This window comes from Jaculus jaculus, chromosome 12, assembly GCF_020740685.1.
Source record: "Jaculus jaculus isolate mJacJac1 chromosome 12, mJacJac1.mat.Y.cur, whole genome shotgun sequence".
In the NCBI taxonomy this organism is placed as follows: Eukaryota; Metazoa; Chordata; class Mammalia; order Rodentia; family Dipodidae; genus Jaculus; species Jaculus jaculus.
The window spans coordinates 21,110,268-21,134,888 of NC_059113.1; the positions used below are offsets into that span (position 1 = coordinate 21,110,268).

The 24,621-nt window shown below is 49.2% G+C and overlaps 1 protein-coding gene across 2 annotated transcripts in view; it reads right to left on the reverse strand.

Annotated features, from left to right (window-relative positions):
- Window positions 1-1,113: 1,113 nt before the first annotated feature.
- Window positions 1,114-24,621, reverse strand: part of Fam167a (family with sequence similarity 167 member A) — a 37,975-nt gene continuing 14,467 nt past the window's right edge. For both annotated transcript variants that reach the window (XM_045131269.1, XM_045131270.1), the window contains exons 3-4: window positions 21,017-21,820; window positions 1,114-4,372 (exon numbers count right to left, since the gene is read on the reverse strand). In XM_045131269.1, coding sequence (XP_044987204.1) covers window positions 4,109-4,372; window positions 21,017-21,400 — 648 coding nt within the window. In that variant the 5' untranslated portion in view covers window positions 21,401-21,820 and the 3' untranslated portion in view covers window positions 1,114-4,108. The remainder of the gene's footprint in view (window positions 4,373-21,016; window positions 21,821-24,621) is intronic.

Here is a 24,621-nt window from a genome sequence, read left to right on the forward strand (position 1 = left end):
TTAGCATCACTGTACTTGTTTGGATGACATGTTATTTTTTTTCCTTGAGTTGAAAAAGTGGGCATGTGGCCGAGGCTTCAGAGATAGAAAGGTCAGTGGCTTCTGTGGTTCCTTGTAGTCATATGGCCATCTGGTGGTGGATGCCTGAGCACCATCCCATGTGCCCTGGTGCCCTGAGCACCATCCCATGTGCCCTGGTGCCACAGGTCACACAATATGTATTCTTTGAGAGGCCCTGGTCACATCTGCTCAATTCCTTGAGGTCACTAGAAAGCTATGACTACTGTCAAGTGTTCCTGAGCCTTCTTGACCTCTGACATGGCTTCTTGTGAGGTCATGAAAACAAGGTCAGTCCCAGACTTGCCTGCTCTGGTCGGCTTTGTCATCTGCAGGGGAATCTCCAGAGGACAGAATGTTTCTGGGTCACCTGTGTTGTCCCCTGCACCATACTTTAGATCCTCAGAATTACTCCAGAGCTTTACAGGCAGAAGACACCTTCCTAGAACATGCTTTTTCAGGATATCACCTCCATTCTCATGTGAGCTGATGTCAGGCTGAAGAATATGTGGTTGGGGACTGGGGCCCTAGCTTGCAAAGTCTGCCAGTCCAGATTCAACTCCCCAGACACCCACACAAAGCCAGACCCCCAAAAGTGGTACAAGAATATGGTGTTTCACTTATAGTTACAAGAGGCCCTGGTGTGTCCTTGTGCACACACCATGTGCAACAGCACGTGTGCGTGCATACACACGTGTTCAGCACATGGCTGGATCATGTACTTTAAGATTCAAGTTCTCCTCAGAGCATGGAGGTATTATTATCACCATGGACAGGCCACTAAAGGAGAATGGTTTAACCTTGCTCTGGCTTTTGGCCCCATGCAGGTGTGATGGCTGTATGAAGTGAGTGAATGTGGCCTACAGGGTGAAATTGATGCTAGCTGCCTCTAAGCAACCCTCCTTTGAGGAGGAAGAAAAATGGTTCTGGAGAATCTTTTCCTTCCTCCCGTACATTCATCTGATTGCATCCAACCATCCATCCACACCCACTAAGGGTCTTGGCCCTATGTATGTTATAACCAGGATGAGCTAAAAAGAAGTGTCTCTCTACAGATATCTTTTGAAATAATTTTATTTCACTTTTTCTAACAGCAGTATAGAAACAAATAATCATAAAAAATAAAATTGTCAGTTGTCCATTGATTATGTAATAGCACTTGGTATTGCTACAGGGATGGGTCTTGGGCTAGGCCACAGTCAGGCCTATCCAGGCACGCTTGGCCTCAGTGGTGGCTGCTGAACCCATGAAGGCATGGGACCTGCCTGTAAGAGGCAGTGCAGTGGAACACGTGCCTTACCTCTTGAGAAGGGCACTGAGACGCTAATGAGAAAGACAGCAGACAGCTCTGTGCACAGCAGGGAGCTGCTGTCCCACAGACACTTCTGCACCCACAGGAAGCAGGGACATCACAAGCAGAATGAACTGGGAGTGGTTTGTGCTCACTATGGAGGGTAGGGAGACTACAGACACTGGGCTGCACGTAAGGAAACAAAATGGCCTTCCTCTCCACTTTTTTGACCCCTCCTCCCACCTCTCCTCCCCTTCTTTTGGGATGAACTGAATGACAGAGCTGAGGCATCTACCCTATCCAGACACATCTGGGATGAAGGCTCCTCCTGTCTGGAGAGCAAATATAGGGGGAGATGTTGGGTTAGCTGAGCAGAAACTGCTCAGCCATGAAGTTCAGTCACTGGCTAGTCCAATCCAATCACTTCCTTTCCTTCATTCCAAATGTTTAAGTTACTATAATTACGGATTTATTTGTCCATTTAAAAGCTTTTTGTTTTGTTTTGAGATAAAGTCTCATGTAGCCCAGGCTGACCTGGAAAATTTGCTATGTACTGGAGGCTGGTTTTGAACTTCTGATTCTCCTGCCTCTACCTCCTGAATGCTGGGATTATAGGCATGCACTACCATGCCTGATTTCTTTCAGGAAAATGACCTTAGCTTGTGTGTGTGTGTGTGTGTGTTTTCAGAATATGGCACAGGACTTCCTGCATGTTCTCTGAAGTGTTGGTGTCAGCTTGGGGGTGACCTGAGGTCACCAGTACTGTCTAGAGGAGAAAGCTGGCATCTTGGCACTTGGCAGTGTGGTGGTCTCTTAGGAGACACTGCAGGGATGAGTTATCTGGACTGAGTGGAGTGACAACAAATCCTGACTACGCTGTTCTACCTTCTTTGAAGGAAGCATAAGCCCACTGGTTCTTGGACATCGCAGGGAAGGAGCACAGGCTCTTCTGACTATGGAGAACCATCCGGTTCCATCTTGTCACTCACTGCAGGCCCCGCCCCAGGCGGGCCGTGGCCGTGGACACAGCCGTGGGTTACGCACAGGAGGAAGCAGGAACATGAGTGCAGTTAGCGCAGACTGCGGTGCTGGGGAGGGACACAGGCTGAGGGGCCATCTGGGCCCTGCTCTTTATTCCTATGAGACAGGGTCTCGTAGCGGCCAGTGAGCTTTGAATTCCCTATAGCTGAGGATGACTTTGAACTTCTGATCCTCCTACCTCCATTTCCCAAGTGCTGGGGTTATAGGTGTGCACTACCGTGCTGGGTTTATGCGGTGCTGGGCATCAAACCCAGGGCTTTCCGCATGCTAGGTAAGCACTGAGCTCCCCAGCCCCGCCCAAGTGCCCTGGGTGGCAAAGTGGGGGTAGTGGGTGGAAGCTGAAAGCAGAGGAGACAAGGGTTGGCGATTTGCGAGTTTGGCAAAATACGGGAACTATATTTGGGGTTCAAGTTCATCGACATGGGGTCTGTCTAGGCATGATTCATCATGATTTCATACCTCAATACTCTACAGCCATTAAGCAGCCGAGTAACTGGAGGGAAGTCATTCTCTTTCCTCGCTGACTTCACTTTGCTCTGTTACTAATGAGCAGGCTCAACGAGATGGCACCCAAGGCCTAACTGACTGGTGCTGGGGTGATAGCCAGAGGCTAAGTGTTATGGACCAGGCATTTCCACGGCCTGCTGACCTCACGCTAACTGCTAGGGAGAAACACTCAGAGCAAAACCCCAACCTTTTTGCTTGATCCACTCAACTGGCTCCCAGTTTGCACAAGAATTACACAGGTAATAACGAGTTAGCAACACACTAGAAACAGTCTTATTCAGTTAAAACTCATTGTTCGGGTCAGGCACGGTTTCTGGGGAGGCTCAGAATGAGCTTCTGGGGGCTCCCGTGGGTCTTTGGGGAGGGGGATAAGGTGATGAGAGTGACACTCTCAGACCCCCACACCAGGATGCCTGTCACACACCCCCTTCAAGAGAATGCAAGTGTGGGAAAGTCTGTTTCCCTCCTGTCGGGTTCACTCACCGGAGTCCCCGTAGGTGTTCCCCAGGGGCTGTAGGTAGCAGTGAAATGACTGTACTGTTTATGACTACAGCACAGAGTGAAGGGAGACATCAGGACATCTGGGCTTGCTCTACCACAGCTACATTACGGTACACACATCATGTATCCTGGCACACCCCGGAAACAATTAACACAACCTTGTAGCATCAAGAACAAACTTCAAAGCAGTGTGGACAGTACTCCCCAGGGGCACTGGTGGTTGCCCAGGAGCCTGCACTCCCATGCCCCTCCTCATTCTTCCCTCTCCTGGTGGCACGATACCCTCCGAAGGGCAGTTCAAACAGGGCTGTAGAGGGAGATGACAGTGTGTGCGATGGATACATCTTACACCTGAAATCTCCCTAGCCCCATGGAGAAGCTCTGCTGTAGAATTAACTAGTTAGGAAGGAGTTTGGGATATAACGTCATAGCACCAGTGATTCCAGGACCAAAGGCTGTAAGCCATAAAGGGGAGGGTCCGGACGGGCATTGACTAGAACTCAAGCGCATGTGGCTCCTGCATGCTCTTTGCAGGCTGGACGTGAAGACCCTGGGATGCACAGGTGGGGATTGTGGCAAACTTTAATCCACCACGTCCTGGGACCCTTGAAAACACTGTCAGGAAGCTCTACCTTGAGACCCCCTGGGGTGACTCAACCCGAGCCTTCTCCCTCACCCTTGGCTCTAGTCCCCTGCCTATCCCTGGGCTTCTCAGCAGAGAGAAAACCTCCTGGAATTAATGTTCATCTTGGTGACACCAATGAGCTTGAGGGGGGTGGACAGGCTGAAGGAGGAGGCCAGAGGGGAGTCGCAGAAGAGGTCGGACAGCTCATCGCGCTCCTCCAGCTCGCAGGTGGCGTCGTTGAGCATCCTCCTGTGCAGGCGGCAGGTCTGCTCGATCCTCAGCTTGTTGATGTCCCCGCGCAGGCGCATGAGCTGTCTGGCTAACTGCTGGTCCTGCAGCCTCATCTCGGCCTGGAAGGGAGGAGTCCGGGAATAAATCAGCAGAGCTGGCAGGGCTGCCACTTCGCAGTCCCTGACAAGCCCAGACGCGTTAGGAGGCGAGCTGAGTGACGCCATGGATCCCTGACGGGTCCATCTGGCAGCAAGAACACTTCCCAGCACAGGGGGTGGAAGACAGCGAGGTGATAAGTGAAGATGTGTGTGTCCCATGGGTCTACGCCTCTCCATACCAGTCCCAGCTTAAAGTTACTTTGAGGTCATCCCTGTTTTCATTTCATTTATTTATTTATTTATTTTCGAGGGTTTCTGTCTAGCCCAGGCTGACCTGGAATTCACTATGTAGTCTCAGGGTGGCCTCAAACTCACAGCAATCCTACCTCTGCCTCCTGAGTGCTGAGATTAAAGGCGTGCACCACCACGCACAGGTTCATCCCTGTTAACAAAACTGTCAGGTGGAGCGAGTGTGAAGAAAGGATGAGTGACAAACACCAAATTCAGCATGCTGGATCCTGAGTAGGAAGAAAAGAACGTGATGGGCAGGGCATTTTGGGGGCCCCTCTACAACTGCCATTTTATTGTTAGATTTTGGGGTTCACAATGGAGGACCATGATGGACAGCTTCTTGGATCTAAGACTTTATTGTAACAGGGGAGAGGGAGAAATGGCAGAGAGAGAGAAGAGATGGGAGAGAAAGGGGTGTATGCTTGAGAAAGAGAAAAAAGGGAGGAGGAGAAAAAGGAGAGCCAAAAAGAGAGCGAGGGAGCCAGAGAGTGGGTTTTATGGGAAGACGGGAGGCTGCTCTGTGAAGGAGGGGCCTTGAGTGGTGTACAGAAGTGTGGGTTGAGGTTCTCTCCTCGTATACTCAATTACCATGACAGGAAGCAATCAGAGTCCCAGGGTTAACATGACCAGGGTGGCAGTGGACAGTGAGAGGGGGATGGGTAGGGAGCTAAAGAGCTGTGAGACTCTGACACTCTTTAAGGTTGTATAGTATGTAAAATATTTTCTTTCTATATTTTTATTTATTCATTTTTAATCAGAGAGACATACATAGAGACAGAAGGAGGGAAGGGGGGTAGAAGGGAAGGAGAGAGGAAGAGAGAATATGGGTGCACCGGGGTCTCCAGTTGCTACAAACAAACTAGACATATATGTCACTTTGTACATCTGGCTGTACACTGGGCATTGAGAAATCAAACCCAGGCTGTTAGGCTTTGCTGGCAAGCACCTTAATTGCTGAGCCATCTCTCCAGCTCCTAAAATATTTCTTTTTTCCTTTTTTCTTTCTTTTTGGTTTTCTGAGGTAGGGTATCATGCTAGCTCAGGCTGACCTGGAATTCACTATGTAGCCTCAGGGTGTCCTTGAACTCTCGGCGATCCTCCTACTTCTGCCTCCTGAGTTCTGGGATTAAAGGCGTGCACCACCATACCAGGCCTAAAATATTTCTTAACAAAAGTTCAAAAGAGCTATACGAGACTGGGGAGAGAGCTCAGTTGGCAAAGAACTTTCCTTGTAACCATGAAGACTGGAGCTCAAGCCCCAGAATGCATGTTAAAAACAAAACAAAACAAAACACTGGGCGTGGCATGGTGGCATGTTTTTGTAATTCCGGTGCTCAGGAGGCAGAGGCAGGAGAATCACTGGGCTTCACGAGCCAGATAGTCTACCCTACTTGGTGAGCTCCAGGACAATGACAGACCTTGTTTCAAAAAAAAAAAAAAAAAAAGATGGGTGGCATCTGAGGAAGGATTGGCATATGAGGTTGTCCTGTAGCCTTCATATGCATGCTAATATGCACTTGCATACACACATGACCCTCCCGACACACACATATAAAAGACCAAAATACAAACGGGCTAAATTTTACTGTTTTCCTGTGGGCCAGGCACAATACTAACACTACAGTTAGTCCTCCCTGTGCAGTGAAAACCTCCCACCTCTTGGACTGTGGACAGGAGGCTATCACATAGCAGAGGACCTGGGTTAACTCTCAAAGTGGAGCTGGGTCTGGAACCCAGACGGTGGGACCCCAAGACCTATGAGACTGACAACTCAGTTCTGCCTCTTCAGTCAGTCAGTCTGGGGAGGGGGGCTGGACCAGTGTTCTGAGACTTCAAGGGATTCCTGATATGTTTCCTGTTAGAGAAGGGATGTGATAAGACCTCGTCACATGACCTCTCTTTGGCAGCTTCCAAAATACTGTCTCCCTGAGGAGCCTGCAGTCCAGTTGTGTAGTTTACAAGTCAGGACCCTGGAGCTCCAAGGGCGTCAAGGGATCTCTCAGCTTCTCAATTGAGATGAAGTACCTGGGCAGCTGGGAGCTCACTGGCTTTCGGTGCAGTTTCCCATTAACACCTGAGACAGGTCACCAGCTGCTCCTACTTGACCCAACACTGGGCTCTGTCCTGCTGTCTACCCTACTTATGCAAGTGGCTATTGCTTCAGAATCCTGCTATGCTCATGGTCAAGTCTGTGGTCTCCCAGGTGCTTGGAGCCAAATTAGCCATGAGATTTGAAAAGGTCCCTCCCTGTGATTATGCAAGTGGATGCACATGTTCTCGTGGTCCCTCGTCTCCATCCAAGTTTAGAAAATCAGCTAGCTCACCAGCGAGCCTCTCAAGCTCTCTGTCTCTCCCTTAATTTAGTAGGTCTCTAATTTTCCCCTGATTTCATAGATGAGAAAAATCGAGATGGAAAGTCTTTCCTGGGGGCTGGATGGGCGACTCAGATACACACACACACACACACACACACACACACACACACACAAGCTCCAGGATCATTATGATACTCTGGCTCAAATAAGAATGAGCAGAAGAGTGATGGAGCCAGACACCTGGCATTCCTCTCTGGGCACTGAAGGCAAGCACACCTCCCCACAGGCAAGCATACAGGGCACCACATATATATATGCATATACCATTTCTCTCTCTCTCTCTCACACACACAAGCAAAAAATAAAAGGTCAGCAAGGTATTTAAGAGCAAAACTGGGATTCAAGCTCACAATATTACTAGTTTCCTTTTTCAATCCTGGGACATCACAAACTCCAATTTCTTGCCAGTCACAAATTCCACTGAGTTAGATTAGCATCAAATCACTGGTGATGGCCTGCCCCTGGATGGCTGGTTGTTCATCTGCGTTTTTTTTTTTTTTCTGAACTCCTAGCTGTGCCTAGAACTGGGCTGGGTGTGGCTTAAACTTTGCAGGAGACACAGGTCAGTCTGTGTGCAAGCAGTACTGGCCGGAGCCAGTGCCTAGTTTAATGCAGCCCTCTGGGATTCCACCTGTCCTCCTCTTCTTTGTAATATTCTATTACAGCTCTCTGAACTCAAGGAACCCTGTGGGTTAGGTTTGAACGTTGGCCTCAGGAACTGCATCTTTAGTTGGAAAAGACCACCAAAAGCTGGAGCACTTGAGTTTGCTCAGTGGCCGAGAGCATGTGTGAGAGGCCTGAGCCCGCCAGGCTTCCGGGGCAAGGGACCGGGGAGGTTCTTCTCTATGGCCTGTAGACCACCAGAGTCCCCCAGGCATGACAACAAGGTGCACGCTGGGTTTCCTTTGACTAGAAAAAGGTCACCCCTGAGAAGCTGCCTTACAAGCCTGCTCAGCTCAGCATGTGGGAAAGAAGAGAAACGAAACCAATTTCAAGGGGACATGATTCTGGCCGGCCAGTCCGTGGGTGTGTGATGGTTTGGATGTGGAATACTACCCATGGACTCATGTGTTTGAATGACTTGTTCCTGGCTGGTGGTGGTTTGGGAGGTTTATGGAACCTTTGGGAGCCAAAGCCTTTGCTGGAGGAAGTGGGTTCCTCCCGCTGATGTGTGTGATGCTGGCTGTCTGTCCTTACCATGACAGACTTCCCCTCAAAACTGTAAGCTGCAGTAAATCCTTTCCTTCCACAAGAGGCTTCTGGTCAAGTATTTCGTCCTAGCAAATAACCGATACAGTGTTGGTTTTCTGAAGGAATGTAAGCAGCGGGCATCCTTGGAGGCCTCTGTGCCAAGGGCATCTCACAGTATGAGCCCCTTGCTAGGACTCACTGAGGCCCTAACATTTGGAAGCTTACAGCATAGATCGTGTGGTAACTTCTAAGTATCAATGAACTACTTCATCTCACACTTCAAGAAATATTGTCCCAGGGCTACGAGGGGGCTTTACTAGTCAAATCTCTTTAGAAATGTTGAATAGACACATGTGCCTGCGCCACAGACCGTGCTTGGAGGCAGCAATGGCAAGACATCTCTGGATGCCCTGCATTTTGCGTGTACTGTTTCCTTACTTCTTCCTACAACTGTAGGCCAGAGGCATCACTTTATCTGTCTTACAGTTAAGGAAACAGACTCGAAGAAGTTCGAGAATACTGCAGGACCAGACATTCTGGGAACAGTGACACATGTCAATATGGGCCATAGTGAGTGGGTGGCTCCAAAAACCTGTCATGAAAAGGAGCGCCGCTCTGGCTAGCTGGGCAACTTTGGGCAAGTCACTAGTGTTCCCTGAACTGCCATTTCTTCTGCTGGCTGAATGCAGGGGCTGATGGAGGCTTACCAATGTCCAAGTGTGGCTCTCTCCGCCAGGACGAGATGCTGGCCATAGACTCCATCCCACAGGACTCAGCTCAGGGTAGGTTCAATGCTGTCCCCTGACCCAGGCTTAGGGTAGAATGGACTAGTTTCCCATCCCTCTTCCCACAGTAGCCTGCTATCCTCCTGGGGATATAGACACAGGCTAGATGCAGAGGTATGGCCTGTTGTTCTAGCAAACCCACAATGAGGGCATAGTAAAGGAGAAATAAGAGCAACATTGCTTTTTTCTTTTAGATTAAACTCTCTTTTTAAAATTTTTTTGTTTATTTTACTTATTTATTTGAGAGTGACAGACAGAGAGAAAAAGAGGGAGAGAGAGAGAATAGGCATGCCAGGGCTTCCAGCCACTGAAAACGAACTCCAGACACATGTGCCCCCTTGTGCATCTGGCTAACGTGGGTTCTGGGGAATGGAGCCTTGAACTGGGGTCCTCAGGCTTCACAGGCAAGTGCTTAACCACTAAGCAATCTCTCCAGCCCTAAACTTTTTTAAAAAAAATATTTGGTGGTTGTGTCAAGCCATTTTAACTTTATTTTTATTTATTTATTGAGAGAGAAAGAGAAAGAAAGAAAGAGGCAGAGAGAGGCAGAGAGAGAATGGGCATGCCAGGGCGTCCAGCCACTGCAAACGAACTCCAGACACATGTGCCCTCTTGTGCATCTGGCTTAACTGGGTCCTAGAGAGTCGAACCAGGATCCTTTGGCTTTGCAGGCAAACTTTATCCACTAAGCCATCTCTCCAGCCCTAAACTCTTTTTAAAAATTTTATATTTATTTACTTGAGAGAGGGAGAGAGAAAGAGGCAGAGAGAGGGAGAGAGGATGCACCAGAGCCTCCAGCCGCTGCAAACGAACTCCAGATGCATGCATCATCTTTTGCATGTGGTTTACATGGGTCCTGGGGAATTGAACCTGGGTCCCTGGGCTTTGCAGGTAAGTGCCTTAACTTCTAAGCCATCTCTCTAGCCCAAGATTGATTTTTTAAAAATAGGCAGTCAGCTAGGGACAGAGGCCCAAAGAAAACACAGATGTTACCTTGGTGGCCCTGGCAGGACTAGAACTCATGCCTGACCCCTCTCATATAACATGGCTGCAGGTAACACTTCCCAGCAGCAGTTTCCTGCTTCCTTCCCAGTTCAGCACACCTGAGTGGGCTTGCCCCCTCCTGGGTCAGCCTCTTGAGTCCACCTACCAACTGGGCCTCTCCCTTATACACCTGAGCCTAAGTGATGAGGTTCATCCTAATGGGATGTTTACTCCATGTCAGAGTCTAAGCAGCTGGTCCGTGTAAGTCTCCTCTTGGTTCCCTTCCTCCTCGGGCTCCATCTGAACACTGTGCAGGCCTCTCCCCTTCCCGGTTTAGCTGACCAGAGTGGGGAGAGGATTTCTACTTGTCCGCGTGCACTTCTGCCTTGTTTTGGATGCTTTTCTATTTTGCTATGCGTGTGACCTCTCTAAATCCAGAGTCCTTTACTATCTCTTAGTGTTTTTCCCTGTGTGAGTGTTAAGGTGAAGGTAAATGTTGGCCTTGATCCCTCGTGCTTTGCCTTCTGTGTGTTTGTATGTATGTGTGTGTCTGTCTGTCCAGACTTCTCCCTGTGTGTGGCATACTTTCTCTGTCTCTTCTCCCTCTTCTCAGCCAGTCTGGGAGGGGGAAGAATTTTTATGGCTTGGGTCTTTCAGCTAGCCTACTCCATGAATCCTAATTCTCCCTAAAATAAACCTCATAATTAATAATTTATCCTTCTTAGTGTCTGTGTTTTCAATTCTTTGCCAACTCAGATAAAAATCCAAAAGTTGGGGTCCATGAATCTGGGATCTCCTGCATCTTTATAGAATTTACTCCGTCCCTGGACCCCAAAATCCTGCATCAACAGAACCCGGTCAAGGGCCATCTGCACACTTTGGGGAAAGAGGCTCCCCAAGGACATTAGGTAATGAAGGAAGCTCCTTTCCTAGAGCCACACTTGTTCCAGATCACTGTGAACTTTTTTTCTTTTTTTAAGGCAGGTAAGAAGTTTCTTAGGCAAGCAGGTCTACTTCTTCAGGCACAAGATGAGCCCCTGAGGGTGGGATTAGATGACTACACACAATAATTACAGGGCTCTGCAAGGGGAGGAGACAGATTTCTTGACTTCTAAGCACACTTGTTGAGGGGAGGAGAGAGCTGGGAAGGGACAAGAAAGCCTGAGAGGCTAGCCAGCTGAGGAATTCAGAGATCAGAAGTATCTCATGTGAATGTGTCCTTGGCTGCTGGGAAGGGATCTTTATACCTAGAGCTGTTTTGGGGGAGGGAGAGAAAGAGAAGCCCAGGCCTGCCTGTGGGCTGGGAGCAGTGAAAATGAGAGCGAAAGCATCTGGAGGCCGGGACTCCAATGGAGACTTGTACTGCAGGTTCTAGCGGTGCACCAGGACTGTTAAACTATCCACACCTGGGAGAGGGCCCAGCCATAGGAAGGAGGAGGTTCCAACATGTGCCATGACATGGACGGACCTTGAGCACACAAGCCAGTTAGAAAAGACTAAATACTATGTGATTCCACCTATGTGAAGAATCCAGGAAAATAATACTCAGAGAAGACAGTAGAATGGAGTTTGCAGGGCTGGGAGCTGGGTATGGGGAAATGGGTGTTTAATTGTCCACATGGGCTGGTCATAGCACTGATTGGGATAGACAACCCCACGGTGAAGGGCATGTGGTCAAGTCCCTAATTCTGGGCTTTATCAGTAGATGAATGGATAAAAAATGTGGTATAATATACACAATGGAATATTATTTGACCATAAAAAGGTGAAGCCCTGATGTTTGCCAGAATGTAGCTGTAACACATGTTAGGTGAAAGAAGCCACAGACTACATGGTCTCTCATTTGTGGAAGCTAAAAAATTGTAGGGCTGGAGAGATGGCTTAGTGGTTAAGGTGCTTGACTGTGAAGTCTAATGACCCAGGTTCAATTTCCCAGTACCCCCGCAAGCCAAGCCAGATGCACAAGGTGGTGTATGCGTCTAGAGTTCGTTTGCTGTGGCTGGAGGCTCTAGTGTGCTCATTCTCACTCTCCCTCTCTCTCACATAAATAAATAAAATATTTTAAAAAATTGTTCTTGAAGCCAGGTGTGGTGGCACACGCCTTTAATCCCAGCACTCGGGGGGCAGAGGTAGGAGGACTGCTGTGAGTTCAAGGCCACTCTGAGACTACATAGTGAATTCCAGGGGAGCCTGAGCTACAGTGAAACCCTACCTCAATCCCCCTGCTCCAAAAAATTGTTCTTGGGGCTGGAGAGATGGCTTAGCAGTTAAGCTCTTGCCTGTGAAGCCTAAGGACCCCGGTTCGAGGCTCGGTTCCCCAGGTCCCACGTTAGCCAGATGCACAAGGGGGCGCACGCGTCTGGAGTTCGTTTGCAGAGGCTGGAAGCCCTGGCACGCCCATTCTCTCTCTCTCCCTCTATCTGTCTTTCTCTCTGTGTCTGTCGCTCTCAAATAAATAAATAAAAAATGAACAAAATAATTGTTCTTGTACACTAGAGAGTCACTTAGAGGTCACCATAGGTTGAGAAGACAGAAGCAGGGGTGGGGGGTGATTGAAAAAGGTTGGCTACTGGCTACGGAAACAGAAGGAGCTAGTTCTAAAATTCTAAGTACGCTAGCCTATAACAATTTAGCATATTTAAAAATAACTCAAGGAGAATTTATCTGAATATTTCCAACACAGGATGGATAGTATTTGAGGAGATGGAAATGCTTGTTTCTGATTTGACCATCATACCCTGTATACCTGTATCCAGTATATGCCAAAATAGGTATACCTGTCAATATAAGAACAAACATATGTCAGAGTGGGATTATCTAGCCAAGGGAACAGACCCTTCTGATCCTAAGGGCCATGAGACCCTGACTCTAGTATTATATTAGCATAGTGAGTTCCCTGATCTCTGACATCTGGCAAAGAGGGCAACGTGGGGTCAACTTTAGAGAATGACACCTGTGGTTCCAGGAGCTGAGAGCGAAGGCCAGGAGAAAGCTGGCTCCTTTTGGGTAGTTTCAGTAATAGATTAGGGTCCAGAGAGAACCAGGAGACGCTACCCCATGTGCCACCTCACCCTGATGGAAGAAATGAACTCTTGGCAGAAATAGATCTTGTATCTGATCAAGACTGACCTACACTTCCCCAGTCTAGCGTGCTACCTAGACAGACAGCTCAGGTGGGCTGGTTCTGGGGTCAGCCCTCCAAATATATAGATCAATCCAGCCTTCCCCTTGCATATAGAGGCTCTCTTCTCCTTCCTGTCTTGTTTTCTTCCCTCTGTGGGATTCTCCTGGACTTACCCCTGTGCTGCTTGGATAGTAGTGAATCTGGCATCTCCCTCACTCAGCCTGGCTAGGTGAGGGGAGAGCCTAACACTGTTGCTTGGTCTGGAGAACTCTTCTGCTTGCCTCTGCTTTACAGTTTGGGGTAGCTTCTCACTTTGATTGCATGGATGACCTCTGGCTTCTGAATCTAGCACATGCATATTTCCTTTACATTCCAGATCTACCATGTGGGTGCTCAGGCCTGCTATCTATGTGATTTCTTTAAACTCAGGGTAACCATGAGTGTAACTCACCCATTACTCATCTCCCCTCTGAATCTTTTGGTCTCTGCTTTGATATTTTCCCCTTATTCTTCCTTGAAGCTCACCATCTGCCCTCTTAACTTCCCTCCATGCGAACGCACAGGGCAGATGCCGTGTGCTTCCTTCCAAGTCTCCCTGCATATGTAAATAAGTTCCATCTTCCGCGTGCTCACAGCTCTAATCTCTCCTAGAAAGCCTCAGTTTCCCTTAAGTGGGCTTTATGAACTCCCCTCTACGTGCTTGCGGCTCTACTTTAGTCTTTCCCTAAAAATCCCAATTTTTCTTAAAACGAACCTTATAAACTATGCAGTGTTTTCCACATGACAGGCATGTTTCCTATTTCCCATGGGTTTATGACTCTGCTCCAGCCTTCCTTCCTAGATCCCAATCTCCCTTAAAATAAACCCCACAATTTATTATTTCTCCCTAAATAAACTTAGTAATTCATAATTTATCCTTCTTGAGTCCGCCTTTATCAATTATTTGTTAAAGGTAGGACAGAACCCAAACTTGGGGTTCATAAATTTGGGGGATCCCCTTCCTGAGCCCCCACAATCCCACATCACCTGGGTGTGTATATCACGCTGAATGTGCCTTCCCACTGACTGACTGTAGCAGCCATCCTAAGCACTGGCCTTCTGAGTGGACAGATCTAGGTTGAGAGGGGGGGCAGACAGAGCAAGAGGAGCAGTCACGCTCGCTGACCCCATAGCCACTAAAACATGGGCTCTTAGGTTGGGGTGGATTTTCGTGCAAATCCCTGCTCTGTTATCTTGGGCAAGTTGAACCTCAGCTCCCTCATTTGCAACATGGGAGTGATTAATCTCCTGATAGTGCCCTCCTGGGAAGGTCACTGTGAGCATCAAGTACCGTGTGTAAACATGCTCATCATCTCAGGAGCCAAGCAGGTGTCCCTGTCCCTCAGCTACTTGTCCTCATTTTCCTTTCCAGACACCCTGCTAGGGAGCATTTTATCACCTCCATTTTGTAATGAGAAAGCTGAGAAGGATTAGGTAAACTGGTTCTCCTCAAGCCACGCTAGTAGGATGGGATAGAACTTGGCTGTAAATCTAATCTAATTACAGAGTTTATGATTTTTCCACCCCACCCATGACCAGATACTGGGCCAGCTACATCAGTCAAGTACCTGTGAGGACTTGTGAAGTCCCCAACTGCACCCCAAGTTTACAGCATGGACTTCATGGAGGCTAGGAGAGATCTGTACTAAACTAGAACCTGGAGGGGCCCTCCAAAGCAGGCCATTCCAACCTCTGCGAGTCCCTATGTGATAGCTATTTCCAACTCAGAGGGACTCCACGAACACAGGAATGTTCTCTGTTCACCAGTCCTCAAAGCTCAGGAGCTCAGGGACCACTCATTTATCTGCAGGAGCAGGTGGGATTTGAAAGGGCTCCTTCTGCTCCTGGGCCCTAGGGGTCACCCCAGGTGCTTTTGCTGAACTGCTGTCCTCAGACTTCTATTTGCCTCCTCCTTGATGCCACAAGGCTGTGAGGATGAGGCCAGTTTCACCCTATTGGCCACAGTCCCCAGTTCATATGGCTCAGGCCCCAAGGGACACTTCTCTAGGTGGAAGGGCTCTGTGTCCTCACCTTATTCTGGGAGACTCTACTGTTCATATCTGTACACCTCAGGGTAAGGAATGTGTTCCAGACACAGGGTCAAGACAAAGGAACATGGTACTTTGTTTTCTTCTTTGGCCTTTTATTCTTATAATCTTTTTCTCCATGATACTTATGTAATATAGTTCTATTTTAGAAATTTCTAGAAACTACAGTAAAGGGTAAAGAATGATATTACCAACCAGTAAATGGAGATCAAAGATCACTTGCAGGCATGTTTTCTTTCCACTACTTTTGTCTATAAACTCCTTCCTCCTTCCCTCTTTCCTTTCTTCTCTACCTCCGTGTCTCTCTCTCTCTCTCTCTCTCTCTTTCTCTCTCCTTCTGTCTCTTACTTCCTTTCCTTTCTTTCTAAAAAATTACATATGCACAAGTGTTTGTGTGTGTACATATGTGTGTGGGTATATATGTGTGCATGTGGAGGTCCTAGTAACCCTCAGGAATGTTGTCCATCCTTTCTTGACAGAGTCTCTCATTGGCCTGGAACTTGCTAATTAGGCTAGAATGGCAACTTAGTGAGTCCCAGGTATCCATCTGCCTTTGTCTGCTCAGTGCTAGGACTAGAGGCACTGCACCACACCTGGCACTGTTATGTTGGTTGTAGAGATCAACTCAGCTCCAAGTACTTTGCTGACTGAGCTATGTCCTCCTAAACTCAGGCCTGTTGACAGAACATGGTCTCTTAATGAGAATAGGTGCTATGTGCCTGGAATAAAGGAAATATACCTGGCTCTTGAGCTACATGGGTGGGACTCTATCTTGGCTTAGCCACATCGTTGCATGACTTTGGACAAGTCATTTAACCCCTCTATCTTCAGGCTTCCAGTCTGTCTGAGCCAACATTTTCCTCTGTTACACAGGAAGAGCAAGCTTTCACAGTGTCTGGGAACATCACACGGGAAGGTGCTTTGGGACCGGGAAGTGCTTTCCCCTGGGAGCTTTTACCATGGCTGTATCACCAGGTCCCTCACAGTAAGTGTGACCTCTCACCTGGCTGGACTGTCTAGAAGATAAAGATAATTGGAACTGCAGGAGGCTGGTCCCAGGCACAGCAGAGCCATTGCTTACCAAGCAAGCATGAGAAGATTCACCAGTGAAAACTCAAGCTGAGGTCATAGTGTGCCAGTCTGGTCTCCAGATGCTCTGCCACACAGGCCCTGACTGACTAATATCTGTCTGGTTTCTTTCTTCTTTTTCTAACAATTAGAAACACCTTGTCGGCAGCTCTGCCTGCAGGGATCAAACACCTGCATGAAACTACAAGAAAGTATCTGTTGGCACTCAGGATTCTCCCCTCAGAGCCCATAGGAAGTTGGAGAGGGAGATTGCTTTACTTTTGGCCCCCTGCCAATAGAGCAGAAGGCATTCTTGTGCCCTTCTTTGTCTCCAAGCCTGGCAAGGGCCCTGCATGACAGCAGAGATAGAAGGGAGAAGCCCTTTCCCTCATACTGACGGCTCAGCTAAAGGCCCAGCATGGAGCTGGTTCCTTGACCAAAGACAGCCGTCAGGGAGGCTGGAGGTGCTGTGCATTCCCCACTCAGCTGGAATAAGGTGACAGGCTCTTACTGCCCATGGCCTTTGCATCTCCCTCCACTTCAGCTTAATAGGGGGACTGCTAGAAGCTGTGACCTTCTGCTAACCAGAGCAGCCTAGAGGTGGTCAATGGCTCCTTACCAAGACTTTGAGTGGGTAGGCTCCAGCCTGTGTAGGGAATGTTGGGTAGCCAAAGGCACCTAGTACAGAGGTGTCTGCCCTGCCTGCCACAGCCAGGTGGCCACATAATCTCTATATCTACTTGGAGCCCAGGTCAAGCCTTAGCTGAAAGTCATGCTATATACTATACTTTAACTACTGAGGAATGTAATATAATCCCTCGTAGACTCATATGTTTGAATTCTTAATCCCCCCCCCCAAGTAGTAGTGCTGTTTGAGAAGGTTGTGGAACCTTTTAGGAGGTGGAGCCTGGTTGGAGGAACTGTGTCACTGGGGGCAGGCTGAGATGTTACAACCTAAACCCACCCCCACTGGTGCTATGCTCACAATTTCCTTTCTGCTGATGTGAAGATATGACTCCAGCTGTCTGCTTCTGCTGTGCTCTCCCTGCCATGATGAACCTTTCCCTCAGAACTATAAGTCAAGAGTGAACCCTTTCCTCCCTTAGGCTACTTCTGGTGAGATATTTTATCCCAGAAACAAGAAAGAAACTGAAACAAGTGATGAAAGAAGGCCAAGGGACTAAGAAGGGACATCACTGGGGAGAAGTCCTGTCCCTGACATAACTGCCCTATGTGGCCAGGGCTCAACCAGCAAAGGGATCTCAGTGAAGGAGCTCACAGCATCCCCAGCCCTGTAGCCCAGGAACTATACTCATTGAGAAATAGCCTTGTGATCTTTTGGGTCTCTACCTTCCCTTTATCCATAGTGGATTAGCAAAAGCAGAAGCTACTATTCTTTCAGGTCCCAGGGGTCTTAGTAGCATCTTCCTTACACTGAAAGTCAGGTGGAAAGAGCATTAGGAGTGCCCATAAGCTGATTTAAAGGTGCCTTGATGGTCAACACAGGTGAATTAGAAAAACAACAACAGGAAGCTTTGTTTTCCGAGACTTAAAGACAGGAAAATGTGTTAAACTTGTGTTGCTTACAGCACAGCTGGGCAATTCTGTGAATGGGAGTCTCCTGCCTGCAGTACTGGGACTACTGCTGGCCTCAGGGAGGCCTCCTGTGAACAGGTGTGCTTCCTGGGCCTTTGGGCTGGGGATGCTGGTAAGCTTCTCTGTTAAGGTCCCTTTACTGTCTGAGCCTGACTACTTGGGGTGCTTATGGCTGAGACAGGGACAAGAGTTCAAGTGTAGGGACTCCTGTATCTGCCCTCTGAAGTCCTTTCTTGGTCCCTTGGGCTTTCATTCATTCTTTGATATTTAATGTATTACATCACACAATATACAGAACTTGTTGGAATTCTGAATTACAGCTCCATACCAGGCTCACAGAACCAGAATCTTCATTATAAAGAGGAACCCCTGAGCTCTACATACACATTTGAATTTGAGGGGTCCACTGCTCTTTCAACATGTCCAGCTGACCCTCTGCAGTGGGGCCACCTCATCAGCCTCCCTCCCTTCCTCTCGCTATGCCCCTCTACTCCAAGGGGTGACGGCTGAGTGTGAGCCTTGTTTCTGTTGGGTTGCCTGACTCCAGGAGCCTCTGCTAAGTCATCCTTAAGAAGGGGATAATAACAGCAATGCACAGGATCATTGTAAGAACCAAAGAGAGAATGGAGAGCTGGGATTCTCATTCAGTCTTGTTTTTCTCTCTCTAACCTCATGTCACACAATCTGTTGACTCCTGATAGTCCTGTGAATTTGTTATTTAAAAAAAATTATTTATTTATTTATTTAAGAAAGCAAGAGAGAAAGAGGGAGTACACGTGCGCGCAAGAGAGAACAGGTGTACTAGGGCCTCCAGCCACTGCAAACAGACTCCAGACACATGTGCCACCTTGTTCATCTGGCTTATGTGAGCCCCGGGGAATCAAACCAAAGTCCTTTGGCTTTGCAGGCAAACGTCTTAACTACTAAGCCATCTCTCCAGCCCTATGGATTAAGTTTTAGGGAAATTAACTGCCTTTGGAGGACGCTGTGTCCTATAGCCACAGCTAAGAAGAGTGTTGGCAAAGCAATATGGCAAGCCAGGGCTCCAATATGAGCCTCTCACTCCTGGCTGCATTTGTCACTGAGCCCATTTCATCTTCTTTCATCCACCTGACAGTGATGGTATGGGCAGGGGGTGTCACATGCCAATGAGAACAGTAAAATAATGCGAGTGAAGTACAGGCAAACTACAAGCAGTGTAACAAATATGTCTTCATCGTCATCACCATCATCTGCTCTGCTATCCCAGAGAAGTGGCAGGACAGTGGAAAATGCTATGCAAATATATTACATGCTATTAATGGGAATATTCCCTGTGCCAACTCCAGACAGCCTTTGACAGGCAAATTAGTCCTGTCTGTGACTGCTCTTCTGCTCTCCCGGATCCCACTGTCCACATTACTTGCAGCTGCTGCTGTATCTGGCCCGCCTCTGCCTCGCTGCCGGCCAGCACACTGCGAGTGGGGTGCCTTGCACTGCTTGGCTAACGGAGTCGTGGGCATGCCTTGTAGATCTGAGGCGATGCTCCTGGCCAGGGTGTGTGCTGGAAGCACACCTCAAGCACTCTATGTTGAGCATTTTCCCTAGATGCTCGTTCAATGGCCTGAGGTGTGGCTGAGGCTCTGGGAATTTTGTAAAGGTCCCCAAGGATGAAGGTGGGTAGGGGTTAGGAAGCTCTAGGGAAGTCCTTACTAGTTTACACTAAAAAAAAAAAAAAAGACTTTTTCTCTGCTCCCCACTCCAGAAGGGAGCCCAGGAGGAATGCGAACTTATTTACAGAGTAAACGACTTTGCTCCCAGAAGCAACAAAATCTGAAATGAATCTGAAATCAACAGACTGCATCCTTGGCTAATGAGAATATTTTTTGTTCCTTCATAATCAAAGCAACTTAGTTTCAGGAGTTCTGAGAGCAGGACAGGGTCTGTCCCAGGGCCCTGCATGCCCTCTTGCCACCTCTCATGCCCCTAGGAGCATCCTGTAGGCACAGAGCGAGAATCCACAGTGCCCTATCTTTGATGGAAGCCAACAGTATATGCTCTAGTTATTAGGTATGCATATTGGAATGGCGACTTCTGAGAAGCAGGCTTAATATCAAGGATTAAGGCTAAAAATGTTTCCGATGAACAAGATACCTGACTCCCTGAGCCTCTTCCTATCCTGAATCCAAACACTTTAGTTCACTCCATGAGGAATTCCAGGCCCCAATGGCGATTTGCCAGGATTTGTCACAACAAACCCAAGCAGCCCTGATCATGTCTGAGTGAAGGCTTTGGGTCCATGGGTCCAGATGGCCCAATTCAGGGGTTACCCGGGCCTCATGTGACAGGTAGGATAGCATTTGAGAGGTTGGGGAGGTTTGCTTCAGGGCTGGCTCTACTGAGAAGACGCAATGCCAGCAAGGGGCCAGTGATTCCCCTGGGAGACTCATTGTACGTGGTGAGAGCGGTTTCTGCTGGGAATCTGCTTTGCCCATGGGCAGAAAGGGGAAGACATACTGCACTCAACATCTCGTGTCCTTTGCCCACACTTATGCCACTTGGAATTGCCCGTCGCACCCTGACTTCTGGACAGCCTGCTCGCCAAAGCCTTCATTCAGATGTGACCAGTCATGTGTCCCCTGTACAGCTGGAATTATGAAATAGCACTTCCTACACTTGGTCTCCGTCCTTACAGCAGTCCCCTAAACAGCTATGATCACCAGACTGAGGGCCCTGCTCAACATTTGTCATACAGAGTCCCTCCACCCAGCCCAGCCCCAATGCCTAGTTCAGGGGCACAGTGAGCAGTAGTCCCAGTCACACTGCAGACAAACATGGTGGATGATGGTGGAAGGGACTTCAGAGAGAAACACGGGCAGGCAAACTCTGACACTAATGTCTGACGCTAGTCAGGGAAAGACAGGGCTACCCTAATGAAAACTCGGGTTTGTGGGCCACTGCTTGCTTCCTGCACGTCTGTGATTAGGAGCTGGGTCCCATGTAATCACAGATAAATTATGTCTTCCTTTTGTCGAATAGGGATGGTGCAGATGTGCACGTGGGGAGGGGTACATAGCAATGGGAGGAGGAATTCACAGTGGGAAAGGGGAGGCAGAGAGACAGAGACAAGGCTTATACTCTTTGTTGCCTCCTATGTGTGTGTGGTGGGGAGGGATGCCACTCACCAATTCCTTTCTGAGCCAGGTTATCGCTTCATCGATACTCTGGAAGCCTTCCAGCTTGCCTGTGGACAGCGGTCTGTTGTCCCTGCTGACACTCCCGGAAGGTGGCGGATGCTCTCTGGGCTCCCTGGGAGGTAGTGGCGGCTCCTTATCACCACACTCTCCTTTCTCCAAGCTTGTCTCCTGCTGGACAGGTGGCCTGGGAAAGGGCCACGTCTGCCCCTCCAGCTTGGCCTGCCATTCCAAGTAGGAGGGTCTACGCGTCTCCAGTCTCAGCTTCTGGGTGAGGGCCTTCAGGCTACGGAGGTGGTCATCAGGAGGTGCGGCTGCCCCTGCCGCTCCATCTTCCTCACCCGGTTCTTCCACCTGGATCTGAGGCACAGACATTCTATAGTCTGCTCCAGCAGCCAGACATAGGAGTTGGTGGGGGGCCACAAGGGAAGTTTGGTGGGTGGCAAGGTAGGGTCCTGAGCCCCAAGGGCCTCATGTAGCTAAGGCTATGGCTCCCAAGAGCTTCCCTGGGATGGGGATTGGTCTCAGAGGTGGGGCAGCACTCAGAGCCAAACAGGGCTGTGGGAGTGTGCCCCAAGGAAGGTCTTCTCACAGCAGCCGTAGGGCTCAAGCTCTGTGGTGCACCTCAGAATCCTGTGGGGGCCATGCTTCATGGAAGGCAAGATCAGACAGGCATCGGCAGGAATCTTCGGGGCCTCCTCTGCCAAGTTCTACGCTTGCTGGTGGTGTGCAGTTCAGAGTCAGCGGGACGCCAGCCGGGAGTGCTGTCGTCTTGGGGCAGGAGTGGTGGTGGACCTGGAGGAGGGACGAGAACCATGTCAGGCGCTATCCCATGCCTCAGGAGGGAAAACTGAGGTTCACAGAGATCCAGAGATGGGCCTCTCCTTTCTAGTTCAGAAGTAGAAGGGAGACAATTCCACCCACTTAAAGCAAAGCATTTGATAAAATTGACAGCACGTTACCATTTATAAACCATTCAGCCTCTACGACCCATCCTCACAGCAAGTTTCCCCATTTTACACAGAAGAAGCCCAAGTCCCCAAGAGGCTGAATAACTCACCAACACAGATCTAACCAGAAGTAGGGGACAGCTCAGCTGGGCAGAATCCGACGACACAGGTCTCTCCTCTGGGAAGATCCCTAGAGCCAGCTGACAGGCCAGGTGAGCCCCATTCAGAGTCAGGGCAGGTGTTCCCTAGCCAACACCTCCCACTCCGCCCACTCCATCCACATTCAGCTTCCAGCTCCAAAAACAACACCTGACCTCACCTCTTCAGAGGAGGCAAGGAGAACTACAGCCGGCCTGGCCACACTCTAGTTGGACTGTGAAGCGAAGCAAGGCCTGACTCACCGTTCTGGAAAGATAGTTCTCACAGTTACCTAAAGTGCCCACACAGCAGTGCCTCCCTCAAGGGCTCCAGCTGTGATCTGATTTGGCCTCCTTATCTCTAGTGAAGGTATAAGCCAAGACTCTTGCCCATCACACCATGGCACAGGCAGAAAAGCAGCCCTGAGTTGGACAGACTGGAGCCTTGTCTAAGGGAGACTTACACAAAGGCAAATCAGAGTGGGAGACATGTGACTTGAACTTGGCTTCAGAGCGGGGTTTTAAAAATCTGTCCTGGGGCTGGAAAGATGGGCTAGTGGTTAAGGCGATTGCCTGCAAAGCCAAAGGACCCAGGTTCGATTCCTCAGGACCCACATAAGCCAGCTGCACAAGGTGGCAAGTGTCTGGAGCTTGCAGTGGCTGGAGGCCCTGGCACACTCATTCTCTCTCTCTCAAGTACACAAAAATAAAATATTTTTTAAAAATCTGTTCTTAGCTTTAAAAAAGAATGAACTGATATTGCCTACTGTCCAAGATAAGGCTTAAGTGGCAAAGCAAAATGCTAAGCAAGGTGGTTTATCCCCCATCCTTATGTAGAAAAGGAGTGAAGAGGGCCGGAGAGACGGCTCAATGGACAGAGCCTTTTGCTGTGCAAACCTCTGTTTGAGTTTGGCACCCCTCCCCAGAACTCACACAAAGCTGGATGCATCTGTAATCCCAGCATGCCTACGGTGGGGAGAGAGCTGGAGGCAGGAGAATGGGTAGAAGCTCGTGGGCCAGCTAACCTGGTGAAGAGCCCAGTGAACAAGTGACCTTGCCTCAGATGAGGGAGAAGCTGAGGATCAACTTCTGAGGTTATCTTCTGACCTCCTCACACAAGCACGCACGCTGGTATGCATCTACACTCCCACACATCACACAGCCCCACCCATTCAGAAAAGAGGGGAAAGATGTTAATTAACTTGCATGTGCTTAAAGCAATCCTGCTGAGAGAAGAACCTCGTTGTGGTGACCCTTTCTTGGAATGGTGGGACCTGAGTAGATGCAGGTGACGGCTGAGGCAGCCAAGCTACGGAGTAGGACGAGAATGCGGATCGGCAGGCGGGGCCTCTGACAGAGAATGGGGGGTTCCCTGGGATGGGCACGGAGGCACAAGGCAAGGAGAGCAGAGCTTTCTGCTCTGGACCACTTCTACATGCCGGGGCTATAAGAGGGGCTGGAAAGAGAGTGGCTGCCATCCTTCCCACACTCTGAACTCTGAGGCATCACAGGGAAGGAAAAGGAACAAATGTTCCACTCCACCGATGGCAAAGAAAGCCAGTGTCAGCTTTTGGCAGGTGACAGCCTGAGTACCCTTGACCCCTTTTGGGTGTTCTGGACCCTGGGAGTCCAACAGCAGCATATTCTCAAATTCTCAGGATCTCCAAGCATGCAGCTGAAAACAGTCTTTTTCAGATTCTGGATTTGGGATCCCATTGTAGCTCCGGGCCATCCAGCACACGAGCCTTAGTTTTCTCGAGTTTAGAATGCATTGTACTGCCAGTCTTTTCACAAGCTCCCAAGACAAGAAGACTCCAAGGCTCTTTCCCTTCAGTTTCCCATGACAGCCTTCTTAGGATCTTTTCAAATTTGAACACTTGGAAGCTGCTTTCTGGGGCCCCTCCCAGGCGTCTGCTGTCTGCCTCTGCTGAGGTGCCAAAATCCATTCTGGGCACACTTATGGCAGCTGAAGTGTACAGATCTTCCCTCCTGTGGACAGGGCAGCTCTCATTACATCCAGCAGAGCTTTCTGGAGCATTCCCAATGCAGACAGACAGACGAGCAGTACCCTGTCCACTGTGGTTCTGTGAGAGAAGCTATGGGTAGGACACCCTCCCCACCACTCTGTGTTCCCCTACAGGGGACGGTATCCTTCCCTGCTAGGTATGGGACTCTTTTTGGGGTGAAAAGCCACTGTAGGTCTGTGTGGCTGCATTGGGTGGAGAAGTTTGCTTTAACTAGTATTTCTGGATGGATTCAGAGAAGGCCTGGACCAGGGGTGCTTTGAGCTGTGTCAGCCTGTGGTGAGCCTTTGCTCCACCAGTTTCACAGCATGCCAAGTACCAGGGTACACTCTGGCCGTCTTCAGCCTCACCCTGGCTCAATAGGCAGGCAGGAAAACCCAACTTACAAGGGCTATGGAGACGAGAGAGGCGAAGTGCTTCCCCCTGGCCACATGAAGGCATAGGCTGGGACCAGGGCACACAGTACCATGTGATTCTGGGTCAGC